At 38.9% G+C, this 19,970-nt stretch overlaps 1 protein-coding gene and 1 pseudogene across 3 annotated transcripts in view; one reads left to right on the forward strand and one right to left on the reverse strand.

The window, feature by feature from the left end:
• RALBP1 (ralA binding protein 1) overlaps positions 1-19,970 on the forward strand; it is a 65,192-nt gene that overhangs the window by 33,693 nt on the left and 11,529 nt on the right. For all 3 annotated transcript variants that reach the window (XM_017543948.2, XM_037744048.1, XM_037744047.1), the window contains exons 2-4: positions 9,017-9,315; positions 12,754-13,212; positions 18,036-18,385. In XM_017543948.2, coding sequence (XP_017399437.1) covers positions 9,072-9,315; positions 12,754-13,212; positions 18,036-18,385 — 1,053 coding nt within the window. In that variant the 5' untranslated portion in view covers positions 9,017-9,071. The remainder of the gene's footprint in view (positions 1-9,016; positions 9,316-12,753; positions 13,213-18,035; positions 18,386-19,970) is intronic.
• On the reverse strand, positions 14,005-14,146 carry LOC119473501 (annotated as a pseudogene).

Below are 19,970 nucleotides of genomic sequence, written 5' to 3' on the forward strand. Positions count from 1 at the left end.
ATTTATTCTTGAAAGCTAATTTCAGAAGACACTAGTTTCCTTAATTTCTTTCTTCTCTATTTATTTTGCTTTGTCCTCTTCCCTGGGTGGCTGATTCTACTGTGTTTGCTGATTAATATTGGCATATGAGCAGAAAATACTACTTTAAGAACAATGTATAACCTAGTCTTTCAGAGAAGTGAATGTTTTTAAACTAGTTAAGTTTGAGTCTAGTTTTATGAACTTTTTGTTCATTTATTTCATCTCAGTTGTAACTGTCATAACTGTACTTCTTACTTGAAATATTCATTTTCAAAGGTACAGTTTTTTTTTATTTTAAAGTAAGATTCTAGATATGGTTTTTGCTTTATACATTTAATACCTTTTGCTGTTGCAGAAGTAATTTTTTTTTTTTTTAATCTTCAGTTCTCTCTAGGGAGAAATTGTTCTTTTACACAGGAAGGAACCAGCCACATGTTTTTATTTTGGAATGATTGGAAATAATGATATTGGGTATGAATGTAAGCTATTTCCCCAGCTCCCTCACCCATAAGACACTTTCGGTATCATCTTTTTATCCCCTGTGCTCTGAAATTTCATGAGGCCAGGTCCATATATTTGAAAAGGAAAGTCATAGGCCGGGCTTAGTGGCTCACGCTTACAATCCCAGCACTTTGGGAGGCCGAGGTGAGCAAATCATGAGGTCAGGTGTTCCAGACCAGCCTGGCCAACATGATGCAATTTCATCTCTACTAAAAATACAAAATATTAGCTGGGCATGGTGGTGGGCGCCTGTAATCCCAGCCACTTGGGAGGCTAAGGTAGGAGAATTGCTTGAACCTAGGAGGTGGAGTTTGTAGTGGGTTGGGATTGTGCCACTGCACTCCATCCTGGACAACAGTGTGAGACTCCGTCTCAAAAAAAAAAAAAACAAGGAAAGCCCTTTTTCTTTTTTGTTTGTTTTTTGAGACAGGGTCTCACTCTGTCACCCAGGCTGGAGTGCAGTGGTGCGATCTTGGCTTACTGCAACCTCCGTCTCCTGGGTTCACTCAAGTGGTTCTCGTGCCTCAGCCTTCCAAGTAGCTGGGATTACAGGCACGCACCACCACACCCAGCTGAGTTTTTGTATTTTTAGTAGAGATGGGGTTTCGCCATGTTGTCCAGGCTGGTCTTGAACTCCTGGCCTCAAGTAGTCCACCTGCCTTGGCTTTCCAGAGCGCTAGGATTACAGGTGTGAGCCTGTGCCTGGCCAGTGTCCGTAGTTTTTAATGGCTCATGATCACATCTCTGTAAGGCTTTCATGGCCCTTTATTTTCCTTCTGAGAGTTTTTATTGAGACATTATTTATATTTAGTGAAATGCACTCTTTGATAAGTCTTAAGAAATGTATACATACTTATAGCCCACATGCTTGTTAAGCTGTAGATAGAACATGGCCATCAACCTAGAATGTTCTCCCTTGCTACTTTGTATTCAACCGCTGCCTCTTCTCCATACCCTCATAACCACTGTTCTAAATTCTTTTAACACCTAGGTGACTGCCTGTTCTAAAACTTAATATAAATACAGTCATACATTATGTACTCTATTGTGTTCTTACGCTGTTTTAAAAAATTGTGTTTTGTTCTGTGTATGGATTATTTGTTCCTTATTAAAAATTCTGAATATTCCCTTTTATGAATCCAGTCTTCTGTTTGTTGGCAGTGTGGGTGTTTCTAGTTTTTAGCTGTTACAAATAAAGTTACTCTGATGATAAGTGGGGTTTTTTGCTGAATATTTATTTCCATTTCTCATGGGTAAATAAGGAGTGGAATTGCTAGATTATATAGAAGTAAAGATACTGCTGGTTTTCCAAGTCACAATGTGTGACACTTTTGGGTGCCCCATATCCTTACTAGTGTTAGGGATTGTCCTTTTTACGTTTTAGCCATTCTAGATGATGTCTATTGATAGCTCATTTTGATTTTAATTTGCATTTATTTGATATTGATTGATCTGGAGCTTTTTTCTTGGGCTTACTAAGTACAATACATCAGTATTGTTGAAGTAAAATAAAATACAGAGATAGATCTCTAAATTTAAAAACATTTTCTTTGGGAAGCAAGAATTACAATTCAGGGTGTACTCACACAGTCCTGATGGCCTTTGCTATGTCCCAAGAACAAAGAGAAGGTTAGGGGTTTTGTTTAAAAAACAGAGACAGATGTTATATATTGCTCTGTAAGAAAGTTCATGAGCACCAGTAAGGTTTTGGGGAGCTGGCAAGCTCTGACCGGTGAGTGACAGGGTGGGTAAAGCCGGTCTTAGAGTGGCAGCAGGTTGTTAGATAAAACTGGTTTCAGCAGGTTATTAGATAAAACTGGTTTCAGGTTACAGCAGACAGTTTGAGCAACCAGGCTGGCAGAGAATTATATTCTTGGAGCAATGGTATGTGCCCAGAGTGCTTTTGCCTCCTGGCTTCTTGACACAGTTTTATTTGGGTGTGACAAGAGTGACCCAATTCATATGATCAATTTTCGTATTATATTTTCCTTTGTAAATTTTTTGTTCAGCTCTGCCCATTTTTGTTATGGGTGGTTTATCTTTTTATTATTCTAGGTAAAATCCTTTGTCAGACACACACACACACACTCACACAAATGTGTATTTTTCAAGTCTTTGGCTTGACTGTTCATTTTCTCTTTATTTTTTTTTCTTTCTCTTAAGAGACAAGGCCTCTCGCTGTCACCCAGGCCGAAGTGTGCTGTGGTCGTGGCTCACTGCAGCTTACCTCCTGGGCTCAAGTGAACCTCTTGCCTTGGCCTCCCAAAGTTCTGGGATTACAGGATGATCTACTGTGCTTGGCCTGTTTATTTTCTTAATAGTGTCTTGATGAGCAGAAGTCCAATTGTCAGTTTTTAATTTTATAGGTTGTGCTTTCTGGTACTGTCTGGAAAGTTTTTACCCTCTCAGAGGCCTCAAAAATATGTTTTTAGTAGTTGTATAGTCTGTAACCATTACATTTTAGGTCTGTAATTTATCATGAATTATATTTTGTGCATGATATGACCTAGAGAGTTAAGCTTCATTTTTTTCCATATGTGTAGCCAGCACTATTTGTTGAAAAAGATTGTCCCTCATTGAATTCCTCTGGAACCTTTGTTGAAAATCAATTAACTATACACATGTGCATTTCTTTTTGGAATTTCTGTTTGTTCCTCTGATCTATTGTCTGTTCTTACTGCAACACCTTACTGTCCTGATTACTGTAGCTTTTTTTCTTTTTGTTTCTGTCTGTGCCTGTTGGTTTTTTCTGGGTTTCCCAGCTTGTATCATTCCAAGTCTGTGGTGTGAGGCAGAAGAAAACTCTGGGAACTCACTGCTATGTTCCTCCTATCCTGAGGACCAAACCAGTCTGCCTCCTTCTGTCCACTTTTCAGTCTTTTTCTTCTTCTTCTTCTTTTTAATCTGATCTGGGAATTTTTAGTTGTACTTACCAGGAAGAATAGGGATAAATAATCTATTCAAATTTTCAATAATTTGTACCAGGTATCCTCTTGCCTCAAATAAGAATTTCTGATTTTTGTTGTTTATTTTCTTACCTTTGAATATTTATACTTAAATTTATTATGGACCATTTGAAGCCTCTTTCTTCTGTCCTTTTTTCAGTGAAGTTTAGGCTTGCTATAGCTCCCCAGCGGTCAAACAATGTATCCTAATCCAAACACGCTGCTCTTCCTTTCTTACTTAACCATCCTGCGCACCGACTCTCACTCCTTCATGTCTGCTTTAGCTACTCCACTTATTCTCAAGTCTACATGAATTAAGTTGTCTTAGTCTGTTTGGACTTCTATAACAAAATACCATAGAGCGGGTAGCTTATAAACAACAGAAATTTATTGCTTATACTTGCAGGCCGGAATGTCCAGGATCAAGAAACTGACAGATTTGGTGTCTGCTGAGGGCAGACTTTCTGGTTCATAGTGTCCTCATAAGAGGACATTAATTCCATTAATGAGAGCTCCACTCTCACTACCTAGTCACCTCCTAAAGGCCCTCCCTCCTAATACCATCACCTTGGGGATTAAGTTTCAATATATGAATTTTGAGGGGACACGTTCAGTCCATAGCACAAGTCAACAAATATTTCTTCAGAGTAGCTTTTGTGAGATAATCTATTAAATACTTTATGAACAAAACTGTCTTCTTGTCATTATCAGTCTAGTATGGAAACAAAAATAATTGTGAACCAGGAGAACATGGAAACATAGGTATAACTTATAAATGTTGTAGGAGTGAATGATCAAAAGCTGTCTCACATTTTGCTGCTGGTATTCCTGCCCTTACTCCTCTCTTAGCCCCAGTTTTGTCACTTTCTGGCTTTGGAATTGGTGATGACTCCCACACTAAGTCTGAACTCTTCAGCGTGGCATTCAGTTGTCCAAGCCCACTTTGTCTTTTAATGTCTTTTCCATTCTTCCTTAGCAAGAACTCCCTGGGTCAGGCTGGTCTTCTCCCCATTCTCATAGTAAGTACCAAATGTTACTCTGTATCTTTAACCACACTGTTCCTCCTGACATAAATGTATTTATTCCCTTTTGTGTGTGTATAGATGAAAGGTGGTTCAGTGGAAAAAAAAAAAAGTGTTTTGAGTCAAACAGATCCCAGTTTTACCTCTTACTTGCTATGTAATTTAGGGTAAGTTATTTAAGTTCTCCGTACTTTCTTTGTTTGTAAACATGGAAAAATATTGCTTTTCCCACAGGGTTAGCTAAATTAATGTATGTGAAAGTTCTAGAAGCCACAGGAACTCAAATAAAATGTGGATTCCCTTTCTTTGTTTCCTGAATTAGAATTTAAGGCTCAAGGCAAGGTTCATTTCTTCTAATCTTTGTCTCATCAACAGTAAATATGTTGGGAACAGAAAAGATACCAATTTGTTTATTAAATAAACATTTGAGTACTTACTTTGTGCCATAGGTAGTGTTAAATGTTGGAGCTCACCATTAGCAAGGCGAACACATGCATATATAGTTAAAATACAGTATGGTAAGCACTGTGAAGTGGTGTGTTCAGAATTTTCTAGGACATAGAAAAGGAGCATTTGTGGCAGTGGATGGGGTCGGTCACCAGTGAGGATTCTTTGAGAAATGTTGCTGGTGCTTAATTTTTTTTTAAACAGCTTTATTGAGGTAGAACTCATAAGATCCACCCACTCGAAGTGTATAATGTAATGATTTTTAGCCAGTTTATGGGTTTCTGCAACCGTCACCATAATCCAAAGTTAGGATGTTTCCATCATTTACAAAATCATGCCCAGTTGTAGGCCTGGTGTTAAAGGATGGGTATGAATTAGCCACCTAAAAATATTGAGAGGAAAGCTGGATTCCTGGGAGAGAATGAGCAAAGACAGAGAAGCATACAATAACATGGTATCGGTGTGGGTGATATGTCTATAGGCAATTTTATTTCTGGAGTGTAAAGTGGTGCTTCTGTCCCACAAGTTATGTTTTAGCTTCCATGGACTTGAGCTCAGTTTCCTCACCTCTGTTGTTGAGCTCTAGGTCCCCTTAAACTCTCCACTCTTAGGTTGTCAAAACTTCAATTAGTGGGGAAAGAGAATGCACTTTAAAAAACGATAGCCAAAGCTGGGCATGGTGGCTCATGCCTGTAATCCCAGCTACCCAAGGTCACCTGAAGTCAGAAGTTTGAGAACAGCCTGACCAGTATGGTGAAACCTGAGGTCAGGAGTTCGAGAACAGCCTGACCAATATGGTGAAACCCCATCTTTACAAAAAAGTTAGCTGGACATGTTGCGGCGGGGGTGGGGGGTCGGGGGGGCTGTAATCCCAGCTACTCAGGAGGCTGAGGCAGGAGAATTGCTTGAACCTGGGAGGTGGAAGTTGTAGTGAGCCGAGATGGTGCCATTGCGTTCCAGCCTGGGCAGCAAGAGTGAAACTCCATCTCAAGCAAACAAACAAGCAAACAAAACATACAAACAGTTGCCAAAAGTCAGGGCTCATTAAGAAAAACAATTATAGTGATGCTTATTGATCCTTCAATGAAACTTTTTTTTCATTTTTAATGTTTTTTTTTTTTCTGATTATACAAGCAATAATGTGTATTGGGTAGAAAATGTATAAAATGCAGAAAAATAAAAAAATTAGATCACTTATAATCTTATTCAGAGGTAATTATTAATCTGTTACTTTATGCATATATTTATATATTTAAATTGATATGCTATAAATAAAATTGCTTTTTCCTCACACCATTAAATACTGTCAAAAACATGGTTTTTAATACTGCATAATTTTTACAGGATCAGAAATATCCTGCTCCTTTTTTTTTTTTTTTTTTTTTTTTTTTTTTTTTTTTTTTTTTTTTTTTTTTGAGATAGGGTCTCACTCTGCCACCCAGGCTGGAGTGCAGTGGTGTGATTTCAGCTCACTTTAACCTCCATCATCTGAACTCAAGTGATCCTCCCACCTCAGCCTCCCAAATAGCTGGGACTACAGACATGTACCACCGTACCCAGCTAATTTTTTGTTTTTGTTTTTGTTTTTTAAGAAATGAGGTTTCACTGTGTTGCTCAGGCTGGTGTCAGACTCCTAGGCTCGAGTGATCCACCCACCTTGGCCTCCAAGAGTGCTGGGATTACAGGCATGAGCCACCACACCAGGCCCCTTTTATCTTTTTTAAGTGATAATATATAGACATGCCAAGGTTCAAACTATATAGAAAGGATACAATGGAAAGAATAAAGTCTACCCTTCTAATGCTTCCAGGAGTTAACAGTAATTAACTGTTTCTTATATGTTTTCAGAAACTTTGTGTGTGACTTTACAGCTTTTTTCGCTAAACCATAATTTAATCAATATTCTATTGATAGCATTTTAGGTTATTTTATTTTTGTTTTTACAATACATCAGTGAATATATTCTTGCATTCTTGTGAAAGTATATCTGAAGGATAATTTCCTAAAAGCAGAATTCCTGGATCAAAGATAATATATTTACAATTTTGATAGCTATGATAAGATTGCTTTTCAAAAAGGATCGTGTTATACTTTTACCATTAGTAGGTGTTCTCATGAGTCTTGTTTCCTCTATCCTTACCATCACACTGGATTTTTTTTTTTAACTTTATTGCAGGGCCGGGCGCGGTGGCTCAAGCCTGTAATCCCAGCACTTTGGGAGGCTGAGGCGGGTGGATCACGAGGTCAAGAGATCGAGACCATCCTGGTCAACAGGGTGAAACCCCGTCTCTACTAAAAATACAAAAAATTAGCTGGGCATGGTGGCACGTGCCTGTAATCCCAGCTACTCAGGAGGCTGAGGCAGGAGAATTGCCTGAACCCAGGAGGCGAAGGTTGCGGTGAGCCGAGATTGCGCCATTGCACTCCAGCCTGGGTAACAAGAGTGAAACTCCATCTCAAAAAAAAAAAAAAAAAAAAAAAAAACTTTATTGCAATGTCCTTATTGCATTACTGGAGCAAGTTGGCTAGACTGTTCCCTCTTGAGGAAGGTATAAAACAAAAAGACCAGTAAATATTTCCTCTCATCTTTCCCCCTACCCTCCCCCACAATTGCACAGCAATGTCAGAACTCATCTGGTGACAAGAACAATTTGCAAAGTCAAAATGTGCCATTTTGTTCTTTGCCACTCTCATATTAGAAAAGTGATAGCTCATTGTTTAAAAAATTATCATTGGAGTTGAACATTGTTTCCACTCATTTTTTAGCCACTTTTCTGTGAACTCCCTGTTCACATCCTTTGTATGGGTCTCTTAATTTGTTGCTATTTTCATTAATTTGTTAAGAACTCTTTGCTTTTTAAAGAAATTAGCTCTCTCAATTTGCAACTTTTTTTCCCCCACATTTGCTTGTCTTTTGACTTTGTTCATGGTCAGATTTGTCACTTATGGCTTGTGGATTTTTTAAACTGTAAAGCTAACCTTTAAAGTGAGTGCAAAGAGAGGCCAAGCGTGGTGGCTCACACCTTATAATCCCAGCACTTTGGGAGGCCGAGGCTGGTAGAACACTTCAGGTCATGAGTTTGAGACCAGCCTGGCCAACATGGTGAAACACCATCTCTACTAAAAAATACAAAAATTAGCCAGGTGTGGTGGTGCACACCTGTAATCCCAGCTACTCAGGAGACTGAGGCAGGAGAATTACATGAACCCGGGAGGCAGAGGTTGCAGTGAGCCAAGATTGCACCACTGCACTCCTGCCTGGATGGCAGAGTGAGACTCCATCTCAAAAAAAATTTAAAAAGTTAAGTGATCGCAAAGAGAAAAAGTGATTCTGACAGTATTTCAAATGCATGTCATAATGACGTTAAAGAGGAATAAGAATTAATCCAAGTAACTTTTAAACGCAGTGCTTTGGCTATGTATTTACCATCTAAAGAAGGAAAAAATGCAGACAGATTTTGAATTCCTCTTTATTGGTAGCATCTGTTGTAGTAAAACTATTTTGTATGTATTTTAGGATTGATTAAATGAGGATTCCTTCATTTCTTTCAGCTTAACTGCAGTATAAAATATAATAGTTATTATCAGCACATGAGCTGTATATATAAATTGCATCTATCATAGAATGATAGTTGTCTGTAATTATATGAATCATTAAGTGTATCATTTTAACTATTATAAAATTATAATAACTTCATGTGTAGTTATAAAGTCATCTTTGTGACTTTATTGTTGTTTAGTCATAAAGCAAAATAATAAAATTTTATGTTGGGTAGCAGCTAAAATGGAGCACTTGAAAATGATGAGTTCTTTTTCAAAGGAATTCCATATTCTACTTTGAGAAGTCTACCTCTGACTTTCATTTGATTTATTTTTTGAATACTTGAAGATCCCAATGCTTTTAACCCTGAGAACTGAAATATGTGATGCGTGTATCTCAAGATAATAAATTGAAAGTGTATTTTTAAAAGGGATTTGTGGAGAAAATATTTTTGATTTGTAAATGCTGTGTTGTATATTTGAGGTGTTTTTGTTCCTTGGTGTTAGGTGACTCTGCTGATGTTTTTTCTCTTGGTGCAGGTGTAATGGATAGGTAACAGAGAAGACCTCGTTCCTTCCCAGTCAGGACATCAGCATGACAGAGTGCTTCCTACCCCCAACCAGCAGCCCCAGTGAACACCGCAGGGTGGAGCATGGCAGTGGGCTTACCCGGACCCCCAGCTCTGAAGAGATCAGCCCTACTAAGTTTCCTGGATTGTACCGCACTGGCGAGCCCTCACCTCCCCATGACATCCTCCATGAGCCTCCTGATATAGTGTCTGATGATGAGAAAGACCATGGGAAGAAAAAAGGAAAATTTAAGAAAAAGGAAAAGAGGAGTAAGTACCATTATTTTCCTATTCTTTAGATATTTTTGTTTTATTATTATTTTTTGAGACAGAGTCTTGCTCTGTTGCCCAGGTTGGAGTGCAGTGGTGCCATCTTAGCTCACTGCAACCTTCACCTCCCGGTTCAAGCGATTATCATGTCTTAGCCTCCTGAGTAGCTAGGACTACAGGTGTACGCCACCACACCCAGCTAATTTTTGTATTTTTAGTAGAGACAGGGTTTTGCCATGTTGGCCAGGGTGGTCTTGAACTCCTGACCTCAAGTGATCCACCCATCTCAGCCTCCCAAAGTGTTGGGATTACAGGTGTGAGCCACCATGCCTGGCCTAGATATATTTTAAATAAACTTCCACTCTAATTACATGTACCACCTATCTTCTGGAAACATGGCAAGACAGACTCTTGTTTGATTTTCCTATTCTTTATTTTTCAGGGTCTCAATTTTTGTATATTAAAGTTGTATTTTGGGGTCTTATTCTCACAAATAAAAATACTGAGTTTCCAGAAATGGCAAGGTTTTCTAGTGGATATTTCCTGAAGTAATAATTCAAAATAATGTCTAGAAAGTAGATACTGAGGTGGGCACAGTGGCTTATGTCTATAATCCCTGCACTTTGGGAGGCTGAGATGGGAGGATTGCTTGAAGTCAGAAGTTTGAGAGCATGAGAAACAAAGCAACACCCCTCTCTACAAAAAATTTAAACAATTAGCATGGTGGTGTGTGCCTGTAGTCACAGCTACTTAGGAGGCTAGGAGATTGAGGCTGCAGTGAGCTATGATTGCACCACTGTAGTCCAGCCTGGGTGACAGGGTGAGACCCTGTCATCTCCCCACTCAACCCTCCTCAAAAAAAGGTAGATACTGGAAGCATCTTAAAGCATCTTACTTTTCTTGGGTAGGTCATGTCGGCTATTTGGGGTATACTTTATTGGAACCTTCAATAAAGTGGTTACTCATTTATCTTAAGCAACTCCATGATACATTTCATTTGAGGTCCTATTCAGTAAGAAGGATGAATCATTTAAGTGTGTCTTTTTAGTATGTTAAAAGCAAATAAAGTGAGTTATTTTAAGTTAAGTATTCCTTATTTTGGACTTCATGATATTTTAAATTGATTTGTTTTTGAAGGATTACACAGAGTGCACAAATTATATACAACTGGATGAGTGGATGTGACTACAAGGATCTGGAAATAGAGCATTATCAATTTTCTTTTGCGGCCTCTTTAAAGGGAATCACCCACCCCTCCCATAAGTAAACTTCTTTCATTGTTGATTGATGCTGCCTGACTTTAAACTTACGCATACTTCTATTTGTGTCTAGTTTCTTTTGCCCAATATTAGACTGAATCTTGCTCAGGCTGGAGTGCAGTGGTACGATCTTAGCTCACTGCAACCTCTGCCTCCAGGCTCAAGTGGTTCTTCTGCCTCAGCCTTCCAAGTAGCTGGGATCAGGCACACACCACCATGCCTGGCTAATTTTTGTATTTTTAGTACAGACAGGTTTCACCTTATTGGCCAGGCTGGTCTTGAACTCCTGACCTCAGGTGATCTGCCCACCTCAGCCTCCCAAAGTCATGGGATTACAGGTGTGAGCCACCCCACCTGGCCAGTTAACAGAGTTTAATTGAGCAAAGAATGATTAGGGAATCCAATAGCCCCCAAACCAGAATCAGCTTAGAGCGGCTCTGGGACTGCCACATGGGCACTTAGTATTTATGAACAGAAATGTAAAGTGACTTACAGAAAACATAAGTGAGATACAGAAACAACTGAATTGGTTATGGGCATTTGCCTTATTTGAGCAGTTTGAACAGTTGCCCACCCCCCCCGCCTCGGGGTTGGCTGAAACTCTGTGAATGGTACAAGAGTAGATTACAGTCTGTTTATACATCCAGTTAGGTTACAGTTCACTATGTATGGAGAAACCTTTAGGCCAAACTTAAAATATGTAAGAAAGCAGCTTTAACTTCATTTAACATGTTTGTTAGATTCATTCATGTTATTCCATGTGGCAGTAATTTGTTCATCTTTACACTAGATAATCTTTCATTGCATTACATGCTAGAGTTCATTAATCTATTCTGTTGTTGCTTGTTTGAATGGTTTTCAGTTTTTGACTGTTATGAGTAGTGCTTCTGTGGTATACATGTTTTTGTATTTCTGTTATGTGTATGCCTGGGAGTGGAATTGTTTATTTATAGGCCATGTGTATTTCAGCTTCAGTAGATCCCTATAAAACAATCTTCCAGAGTGGTTGTACAAGTTTACCTTCTCACCAGCAATGTATGAACATTCCACTTGCTAAAGCATCATGGTATTTTGTCCCTAAGATTTTTGCCATTCTGGTTGGTGTGGAGTACATGGTATTATAGTTAGAGCGTAACTTAGGAAATAGGTGTTATCTTTTATATAATAGCTTGCAAGGTAGTTAAGGAAAAGATATAGGAGAGTTACAGATATTTTAAAACAACAAAACCAAACTATGACAACTCTGACATGGTTGGTAAAGCAATTGAGCACATCTGTCAGTGTGTGAAAACCAGAGCTTTCTGATGCAGGGAAGTGCGCCCAGTGGATTTGGCCACCATCTAAATATGAGGGAATTTCCCAGTTTAATCCTCTACTCAAATGAGGCTGTAGTTCCTGCTGCAGTCTCCATAAAGAATTTAGCAGCTGGTGACAGCAGAGTGAAGTGTGATAGGGGAATAACTGAAGCACATAAACAGTAGTGCAGTTTTTCATGCTTTGAGATTGCCTAAAGTTATAGGCACCACTTAGTTGGAAAAGTTAGGCTGGTTAAAGTGAACACAGGTTGAGTATCCCTAGTCTGAAAATCCAAAATGCTAAAAATCTGAAACTTTGTGAGCACTGGCATAACGCTTGGAGGAAATGCTCATTGGAGCATTAGGGATTTCAAATTTTTGGACCAGGGATGCTAAACTAGTATAAGGCAAATATCCAGAATTTGAAACACTTCTGGCCTCAAGTATTTCAGATAAGGGATACTCAACCTGTAGTATGTTAGAAGATATGATTCACATGATGAAAGGATGCTCACTCTATTTTAGAGAAGAATTCATTCCATTAGCCCTCTATGTAGAGCCTTTCAGGTGTATCTTATATTTGGTTTGCCTGAATTTCACTTATACACATATATAATTTAAAACCTGTTTCCCCTCCTAATACTATAAGGATGATAACTGCTGTTTATTTGTCGCCCTCTTGTGGTCAAGAGATGTCACTGCAACATCTCTTTTTCACTGAGAGGAAACCCATTTCTTTGCTGGGAGTGCCCAGGAGGAATTGGCCAAGAAGTGAAAAACTAGATAGCTGGTGCCAGGTGGCACCGTTTTTTGGTTCTGTTTTTAGAAAGCATATGGACAGTCTGACATTAAACAAACATATACTGTCTTCATTCCTTTGGCAGCTGAAGGCTATGCAGCCTTTCAGGAAGATAGCTCTGGAGATGAGGCAGAAAGTCCTTCTAAAATGAAGAGGTCCAAGGGAATCCATGTTTTCAAGAAGCCCAGCTTTTCTAAAAAGAAGGAGAAGGATTTTAAAATAAAAGAGAAACCCAAAGAAGAAAAGCATAAAGAAGAAAAGCACAAAGAAGAAAAGCATAAAGAGAAGAAGTCTAAAGACTTGACAGCAGCTGATGTTGTTAAACAATGGAAGGAAAAGAAGAAAAAGAAAAAGCCAATTCAGGAGCCAGAGGTGCCTCAGATTGATGTTCCAAATCTCAAACCCATTTTTGGAATTCCTTTGGCTGATGCAGTAGAGAGGACCATGATGTATGATGGCATTCGGCTGCCAGCCGTTTTCCGTGAATGTATAGATTACGTAGAGAAGTATGGCATGAAGTGTGAAGGCATCTACAGAGTATCAGGTACTGGGAATGTGCACTTCACTTGGTGATTTTTAATAATTTAACTTCACTTTCATTTTTCAAAGGAAGAAAATGTTGTGAGGAAAATTTGGCCTGGATCCTAAGCCTTATTCATTTCCTTAATCCTTGCAATTGCACGAAAATCCACCCTTCTCCCCAGCCTTTTTTTAGTGTTTGAGCAGTTTGTTTTTTTATGATATTCCATTCCATTAGGAGGATTTCACGTGAGTTGTTGAGAGGTTGCAGCAACCAAGACTAAAACAAAGTGAGGTGTACTGGTAGCATTGCTTAGCAGGACTGCATTCAGACCCTGCTTTTTTTTCTTTTGTTTATTTTTTGAGACAGAGTCTCGCTCTTTTGCCCAGCTGGAGTGCAGTGGCGCAATCTCTGCTCACTGCAACCTCTGCCTCCCAAGTTCAAGCAATTCTCCTGCCTCAGCCTCCTGAGTAACTGGGATTACAGATGCCTGCCACCATGCCCAGCTGAGTTTTGTATTTTTAGTAGAGATGGAGTTTCACCATGTTAGCCAGGCTGGTGTCAAACTCCTGACCTCAGATGATCTGCCCTCCTTGGCCTCATAAAGTGCTGGAATTACTGATATCAGCCACTATGCCCAGATGCCTGCTTTTGTTTTTTCTTTCCTCTCTAAACAGAGGCTCAGTGGTATGAGGGTCTTTAGCAAGATAAGGAAGGTTAACTGTGTGAAGGAAGCTTCTTGGCCAAGAAACACATTTATGGATATTTCCTTAGCTAAGAGGCATGAAATGGTCTTTGTTGTTTTTGTTTTTGTTTTCTTGGTGCACGGTTCTTGGAGGTACCATAATACCTGGTCAATATGTGGAGTGGTCCAAGCAAGCTTCTATTCCATCTCCCTGCTCCAGAAATCCTAGAACAGATACTATACTTGACTTTAGCCAAAAGACCAAGAAGCAGTAAATGTTTAGGCCCCATATGTGAATGCTTTGGTCAGCTATATGCAGCTGTTACATATATTAGCAAAATTGATTTTCTATTAATTTTTATCCCATATGTATCAAATTAAATTTTATACTTGGCAAGAATGTGTTTTGATTGGGTATCTAAATCAAGCAATATGTATATTATTTAAAAGTAAAAAGACTTATTTCTTAGAAAGCAGTATGATGTTTATACTGGGATAGGATGAAAGCCCTGACCTGTAGCAGCATCTGTGTTCCAAATTATTAAATTCCCATTATTCAGTTTCTTGGTACATTATCAATTTCTGTTTAGAGATTTATTTTATAAAATTAATTATTGACCGAAGCAGGAGAATCACTTGAGCGCAGGAGTTCTTTTGAGGCTGCAGTGAGCCATGATCGTACCACTGCACTCCAGCCAAGGCGAGGGTGACACCTTGTCTCAAAAATAATAATACTTGTTGGTCACGTGTATTTTCATGAGGCATTGTTAAGTCATATATAGAATATATGGAGAGATTAGACTTAGTTTTTTCATTTAATTGGCTCATACACAATTTGAGAAGGTAGATTTGATACTTTTATTGAGAAAGAGCAGATAGTTTTGATAATTGGGAAAACTGTTACATAATCCACTAGATTACATGCCATTATTAAGAGTATTTTGGCTAAAATGTTACTGTTTTATAGAACATGAAATAAAGTAGGCATTGAATTTAAGTTTATAACTCCTTAGTATTCGATAAACATATTTAAACAAATATTTGATTTTTTTTTTTTTTTTTTTTGAGACGGAGTCTTGCTCTGCCGCCAGGTGCCAGGCTGGAGTGCAGTGGCGTGATCTCGGCTCACTGCAACCTCTGCTTCCCAGGTTCAGGCAATTCTTCTGCCTCAGCCTCCCAAGTAGCTGGGACCACAGGTGTGCGTCACCACACCCAGCTAATTTTTGTATTTTTTGGTCTCGATCTCTTGACCTCGTGATCCGCCCACCTCAGCCTCCCAAAGTGCTGGGATACAGGCATGAGCCACTGCGCCTGGCCCAAATATTTGATTTTTAAGAATAATTAACTGAATTGATTTTTTAACATTTAAACATTAATGACGCAAGCTGCTTTTCTCACATGGTCTTAGTAGCCATGAAGTAATTTTGTTTTAGGTAAAAGTTTCTCTGAAAATTTTCTGCAGCTTTGTTCAAAGGATTCTTTTTGTCTCTGACCTACTTTTAATGTCTGTGTTTTTTTAGGAAATTCATAGTCATACAACTCCTCTGTGTGTAAAAGCATTCAGACTGAGCTGCTGCCCATCATTGCAATAGCTAGGGGCTGAGCTCCTGCTCTGATGAGTTTTGGGTTTATTCTCTAACCCGGGGCAGTTTGCTGTAGTCAGCCCGACTTATACTACTGTTACGGCCAGTGTTAATAATAATACTGCTTTTTGCTGAAGATGTTAGTTCTCACTTAATTCATTTTAAGACCTTTTGCTGGAAGTTTTAGTTCTTGATTATCCAATTTTAAACTAATATGAAAGACAATTTAAGTGATTTTATACATTTTAATTTACTCATCTACATTTTCTTGTATCTTTTGCGTTAAAGTGTACCTGTATGCACTTTCTCTCTTTCTGTGGAGTGCTTTATTTGGAGTGTCCAATTTTTAAAAGGAAACATTTTGATAACAATTTCAGAGTAAGGCAAACCAAACACACATTCTGATTGTCTACTTGTACAATTTGTTGGGTAGATAATATAAGGGGAAGAATTAAATATACATGAGGAAGAGAATAAATCTTTGCCAAGAATTTCGGTTAAAGTTATCACTTACAGTTTACTCATATCATGAAAGTAAGAAAATGGGAATTATTTTCTGACTTTTGTGTCACAAAATAAAGATTATCTAAAAATAAATTAACAGTGTTATTTTGTATTTTGTTATTTTATTTTGTCAATACTGGATAAGTTACAGATTTATCATCATGCCATTAAAAGGTTTTCACGAAGGATGAGGAATCCCAAAGTCCAGATGTAAGCACTGTATTCACTGTCAAGTGCTGTTCAGCTTAGATAGCATTTACCAGTAGAAACCTTCAGCCTTAATATGTAGCTTGTTTCAAATAATTGGATGAAAGTGTTAAGTATTAAAAACAACAAAACACTACTTTGTGTTCTTCTGAGCAATCGCTATCACTAAATTGCGCCCCTTAATGCAGATTGTACTAAAGACTTCAAATCTTATATAATATTTGAAAATCGTTTGCTTGTGTGTTAGAGTTTCCTTTTGTTCAATAAGCAAAACAATTTGATTTTAGAACCCCAAACATTATTTTGTTGTTCCAGCTCTGTTCAGATTAAAGATATACTTAAAAAATCCAAACTTCAACATAGAAATTAGATGTGGATTATTTAATACAGAATAATCTTTAATGTTTGTTTGGGTAGCTAACTCACCTTTTGCAATTACAGTACAATATTTACACATAAAAAAGTAATTTACCCACAACTTTTTGGAACATACTTGTATACACCAAGTTGCATTTTTTGTTGTCAGTCTTGTGACTTGTTGGAAAAAGCAGTTGGCTGCCTGTGTAGAGCAAGACTTATACTTGGATTGTAGTTTGTCTGACTTTTTACCTTTTTTTTTTTTTTTGAGACAGAGTCTCGCTCTGTTGCCCAGGCTGGAGAACAATAGCATGATCTCAGCTCATTGCAACCTCTGCCTCCCGGGTTCAAATGATTCTCCTGCCTTAACCTCCCGAGTAGCTAGATTGCAGGTGCCTGCCACCATGCCTAGCTAATTTTTGTGTTTTTAGTAGAGACGAGGTTTCACCATGTTGGCCAGGCTGGTCTCGAACTCCTGACCTTGTGATCTGCCTGCCTTGGCCTCCCAAAGTGTTGGGATTACAGGCATGAGCCACCGCGCCTGGCCATACCTAATCACTTTTACATTAAAAAAAAAAAAAAAATTCATGAATTGATGGGCATATTTGCTTAATGTATCCATGGTTGCTTTGACTTTTGTTCTAAATGTTGAGTTTTTCAATTCTCATTTAACTTTTGGTTAAATTCACTTTTGAAGTGTAGTTTTTTGGGTTTTTTTTTTAGACGGAGTCTTGCTCTGTCACCAGGCTGGAGTACAGTGGCATGATCTTGGCTCACTGCAACCTCTGCCTCCCAGGTTCAAGTGATTCTCCTGCCTCAGCCTCCCAAGTAGCTGGACTACAGGCATGTGCCACCATACCTGGCTAATTTTTACATTTTCAATAGAGACAAGGGTTTCACCATGTTGGCTGGGCTCGTGTTGGACTCCTGACCTTAACTGATCTGCCTGCCTTGGCCTCCCAAAGTGCTGGGATTACAGGCGTCAGCTACCACGCCCAGCCTATTGTTATTTAATTTTTTTATTTTTTGAGACAGTGTCTTACTCTGTCGCCCAGGCTGGAATACAGTGGCACAACTATGGCTCATTGTAGCCTCAACCTTCCAGGCTCAAGTGGTCCTCCCAACTCAGCCTCCCAGAGAACTGGGACCACAGGTACATGCCACCATCTCCGGCTAATTTTTGTATTTTTTGTAGGGACAGGTTTTCACCATGTTGCCCAGCTTGTCTTGAGCTCCTGGGCTTTAGTGATTGACCTGCCTCAGCCTCTCAAAGAGCTGGGGTTATGGGTGTGAGCCACTGAGCCTGGCCAAGTGTTGCCTTACATGTCGGTGTTTACAGAGGAATTGTATGACCTTTGTGCAGATAAATATTTCATAGCAAGAGGTTGATTACTTATCAGGTTGCTGTTCTCAGATCTCCCTAGCAAGGGTGTGTGTAATGGTGAAGAAAGCTTGTGTGTTTGATTTTATTTTCTCAGTATCTTCTCTCTTCTGAATTTGAATGTTTTAAGGAATTAAATCAAAGGTGGATGAACTAAAAGCAGCCTATGACCGGGAGGAGTCTACAAACTTGGAAGAATATGAGCCTAACACTGTAGCTAGTTTGCTGAAGCAGTATTTGCGAGACCTTCCAGAGAATTTGCTTACCAAAGAGCTTATGCCCAGATTTGAAGAGGCTTGTGGGAGAACCACGGAGACTGAGAAAGTGCAGGAATTCCAGCGTTTACTCAAAGAACTGCCAGAATGTAACTATCTTCTGATTTCTTGGCTCATTGTGCACATGGACCATGTCATCGCAAAGGAACTGGAAACAAAAATGAACATACAGAACATTTCTATAGTGCTCAGCCCAACTGTGCAGGTACATGGTCTTCTCTACACACATCCCCTCTAGTACTGACAATGGGGAATCGGGATACATTTTCTATTGCTGAGTCACATGTAAAGCAGTGAACTTGAGAAGATAGGTAATGGATTAGCTTGAATACAGGTCTTTGTCTTTCATAATGTGGACAGTGTCGACGTATAAGATAATGAACATACTTGCCCTTTAGCTTGTAATGATGTAATGTGAATATGGTATAGTCTTTGATGTGGATTTATAAACAAGGCCTGATGACAGGGATTGTTCATTAGTGGAGGAGGAGCCCATGGCATCTACAGTTAGAGAGCTCATGTGTAGAATTTTAGAGATGCCAGTTATTTCATCAAATAGCATTATTACTTAATTATATCACAAACACACATCAAACTCAAGCACAGAGGGAACTAAAATTAGTTTGTTTGGTCAAATATTTAGCCTGAGGATTTCATTCATAAGGATGGATCCTAGAGGGACATGTTATAGGCTCTGAATCTGAGAAGGTACTTCAGGGAATTGGGTAGTATGTTAATTGGTATCTTTTTACAACATATGCATTGACCTTTCTTTGTTGCTGCTCAGTTCGTGCTGTCATAGAGTATATGTTTTCCTTTAATTAGAGTTAATGATGTTTTGCTCAGGCCAATAAAAAGGGAGATGATAGGTTATATTTATTATCTTAAGTGCTCTTTGGCCAGTATTCTAAGTCACCATAAATCACTGTTGCTGTTTTCAGAGTGTGTTTTCATTTACTAAAGAGTCTTTTAGCCAAGCACAGTAGCTCACACCTGTAATGCCAGCACTTTAGGAGGCCATGGCAGGAGGATAGTCAGAGGCCAGGAGTTCAGCCTAGGCAACATAGCAAGACCCTGTCTCTACAAAAAAAATTAAAAATTAGCTGGGTGTGGTAGCATGTACGTGTAGTCTCAGTTACTTCGGAGGCTGAGGTAGTAGGCTTGCTTGAGCCCATTAGTGAGCTATGATCATGCCAATGTACTCCAGTCTGGGTGACAGAGCAAGAATCTATCTCTAAAAAATAAAGATTCTTCTGTTATTCATTGATTACACTTTGAAAGCAATAGTTTCTCAGATTTTAGTTTGGTCATTCATATTAGGATTTCAGGATCTGGTAAATATTACATTGATACTTAATATTACTATAATATAATAGAGATGATCGTATCATAGGAGAGCCAAGTGTGTTGTAAGAGTAAGTTTTAGGTAGGAAATAATTTCTTATATTAGCTTTTCAGCCATCCCAATGCCCTGGTCTCCTAGCATATGAACATCCATACTTAAATGCTGGCTGTGTCGAGGTATTTGTTTCTGGCGTAAGGGCTTTCAACCTCAAACCAGCTTTACTACTGTGGTTCTCTCACTTCCCTCACGGTCCTCATTCAGCCCATTGTGTCTGTTAAAAGATCTCAAAGTAAGTTGAAAATAAAGAACATAAGATGTTTTAGCCGGGCACGGTGGCTCACACCTATAATCGCAGCACTTTGGGAGGCTGAGGTGGGTGGATGATTTGAGGACAGGAGTTTGAGACCAGCCTGGCCAACATGGTGAAACCCTGTCTTTACTAAAA

This window comes from Cebus imitator, unplaced genomic scaffold (genome assembly GCF_001604975.1).
Source record: "Cebus imitator isolate Cc_AM_T3 unplaced genomic scaffold, Cebus_imitator-1.0 Scaffold162, whole genome shotgun sequence".
NCBI classification, from domain to species: Eukaryota; Metazoa; Chordata; class Mammalia; order Primates; family Cebidae; genus Cebus; species Cebus imitator.